The 2500-nt window shown below is 41.8% G+C and overlaps 1 protein-coding gene across 1 annotated transcript in view; it reads left to right on the top strand.

Moving 5' to 3' along the window:
• Window positions 1-2500, top strand: part of LOC122252945 (protein O-linked-mannose beta-1,2-N-acetylglucosaminyltransferase 1-like) — a 9851-nt gene that overhangs the window by 3185 nt on the left and 4166 nt on the right. Inside the window, exons 7-12 of the mRNA XM_043015658.2 lie at window positions 95-165; window positions 308-412; window positions 531-599; window positions 701-793; window positions 1166-1361; window positions 1901-2094. Of these exons, the coding sequence (XP_042871592.2) occupies window positions 95-165; window positions 308-412; window positions 531-599; window positions 701-793; window positions 1166-1361; window positions 1901-2094 (728 nt within the window). The remainder of the gene's footprint in view (window positions 1-94; window positions 166-307; window positions 413-530; window positions 600-700; window positions 794-1165; window positions 1362-1900; window positions 2095-2500) is intronic.

The raw sequence follows: 2500 nt of genomic DNA, 5'->3' as shown, positions 1-2500 counted from the left end.
TGCAAATCTTTCATTGACAACTATTTGCGCCATAGAAAACAAAATCTAATAATTCCCAAAGAGTTTCCAACTCATAACAACCTTCCCATCCCAGGAAAAGATAAACATACGCGAGGTCATCCCCCTGGCGATGTTGACAGCCATCAAACCCTTCAACTTCTACAGGTAGGTAATAACACACTCAACACCACATTTACCCAAAACAGAAATACCCAAACTTTCCCAAATACCGGACAATTTCTCCATGAAATTCGCGTGATTGATCTGCCTAAATAACGGATAACGATCCATCCTCTCCGTCCGCCAGACAGCTCCTGAATCTTCTGGAGACACCCGGAGCTTCGCAAACACCCATCCTCGTTCTCGTAGACGGATACCAACAGGAAATCGTCCACCTCACTAAACTCTTCAAGTGAATCTCATTGGCCATTCAAACGACAAAAGAAAGAAAGTATGATTATAATGGTAAATTGATATTTTGTTAATGTGATAATAGATCTAATCTTAATTCTGTTTTCGTATCTTCCTAGGTTAGACGTCTTGGTGCACAGGCCTCAAGGTGAGAAGGGGTCAGCCACTCTCCTCAACATGCACTTTCGGTAAGCCTTGATACCTGGTTCATTATGCAGTGAGATCGGATGGAATTTTAACGACACGAAAATGGCTTTAATGGCTTTCTGAAAGACACTTCTCCTCACAGATTCTCCGTGCACAATGTCTTCAATTTCTTTCCGGAGGCGAAGAAGGCTATTGTCTTAGAAGATGACTTGTTGCTCTCGCCTGACTTCTTGTCGTGAGTTTTGACTTTTTTTTTGAGTTGAGAGACTTTGCATCCACATACTCGCACAAAGATAGTTGTATACTCGCACACAGACATGCAAGCACATACGCATGTTTTAATTAATATATATATATATATATATATATATATATATATATATATATATATATATATATATATATGTCTGTGTGTGTGTGTGTGTCTGTGTCGGTGTATCATTATATTGGAATCACCTTTTTACAACTGATTGAACTCCGGCCAAAAACAAAAACAAAAAACAAACAAACAAATTCCTTCTTCATTCCTTGCGTCAAGCACAAGCAACACCAAGCCACCGAACCCCTCACAATTCCATCTACCTTCCCGTCCCGTCTCTTCCAATAGGTTCTTCCAACAGACGGCCTGGCTACTGGACGAAGACCCAAGCATCATGTCCGTGAACGCGTTTTCGATCAACAGCTTTCCTGACGTGGCTTCAGACCCCACCGTCTTGAAGAGGGTCGAGTTCTACCCGCAGTTCGGATGGCTTGTGAGGCGAGACTGGGCTGAGGAGATTTACGAAGCGTGGATACCGGAGGGGGTGAGATAGGTTCTTGTTTGCTTGTTTGCTTTCTTTTTTGTTTTGTTCTTTTGGTATAGTGTTCTTCTATTTGTTCTTGTTTTTGTACTGTTTGTCTGTTTGTTTGGCTGTTTTTCTTTCTGTCTATTGTTTTCTGTTTTTCATTCTCTTCTCTCTGTCTCTCTCTCTGTCTCTGTCTGTTTCTCTCTCTCTCTCTCTCTCTCTCTCTCTCTCTCTCTCTCTCTCTCTCTCTCTCTCTCTCTCTCTCTCTCTCTCTCTCTCTCTCTTTTCATCCATCCTCCCTCCCTCACCTCTCTCTCTATATATATATTCTCTATTTAATAACTAATTATTTTCCTTTCCCTTATTCCTTATTTTCACCCCCCCCCCCCTCAGTAAACATAACAGAACTCTACAGGTCAAACATTATTTCTTGCTTAACCTAATAGAACCGCGAGAGAGAATATCCGCAAAAAAATAATCTCCATAATAACATATATTCTTGGGACTATTCATCCACCTTGTGTTAAAGCCAATAAGAATTCACGACACACCATCAGGAAACAGCTGACTGGGACTGGTGGCTATTCAAGGAAGTTCCACGTAAACAGCGGGACACTCTGGTTCCTGAAGTGAGCCGGGTCATTCACGCGGGGTCGTCTGGAGCTCATGTCACGGGCTTCACGCAAGAACACTTCTTTAACCATATGGTTTACAACGAGGATCCGAACGTTACGCTGAGGAACCTTGAAGAGTAAGTGATTATGGCTGGAGTAAGAGAGAACCGCCATTTCTTGTTTACGTTTTGTATACACGTTCGAGAGGTTGGATTGGTCCGCGTTTTTTGGTATGAAGTGAAAACTGTACTTCAATTATCGAAGGTTTATTCCCTTCAAAGGAGACCTCCCCTGTGGTCCCTAAACTTTTTCAGGGACGACGCCTTCCATGGATTTACCCCTAAATCCCTTTCCCTTATGGAATTACCTATTTTTATGTTTTTTGCTTCTCTTATTTAGTTACCAAACACTAGTATGCTTCTAATATTAATTTCAATTGCACTTTCTGACACTATCATTCTTCTGGTAAAGTCTACATTTTGGGGGGAATTTATTTCACCTTGGATCTCACGGCACCCCTAGATTCGGTCCGTGGCAGCCGAG

Source organism: Penaeus japonicus, unplaced genomic scaffold (assembly GCF_977035675.1).
Source record: "Penaeus japonicus unplaced genomic scaffold, GWHDUDI00000001_assembly GWHDUDI00000009, whole genome shotgun sequence".
In the NCBI taxonomy this organism is placed as follows: domain Eukaryota; kingdom Metazoa; phylum Arthropoda; class Malacostraca; order Decapoda; family Penaeidae; genus Penaeus; species Penaeus japonicus.
The sequence above is the reverse complement of the archived record's forward strand: the minus strand, read 5'-3'. Positions and strand labels throughout refer to the sequence as shown.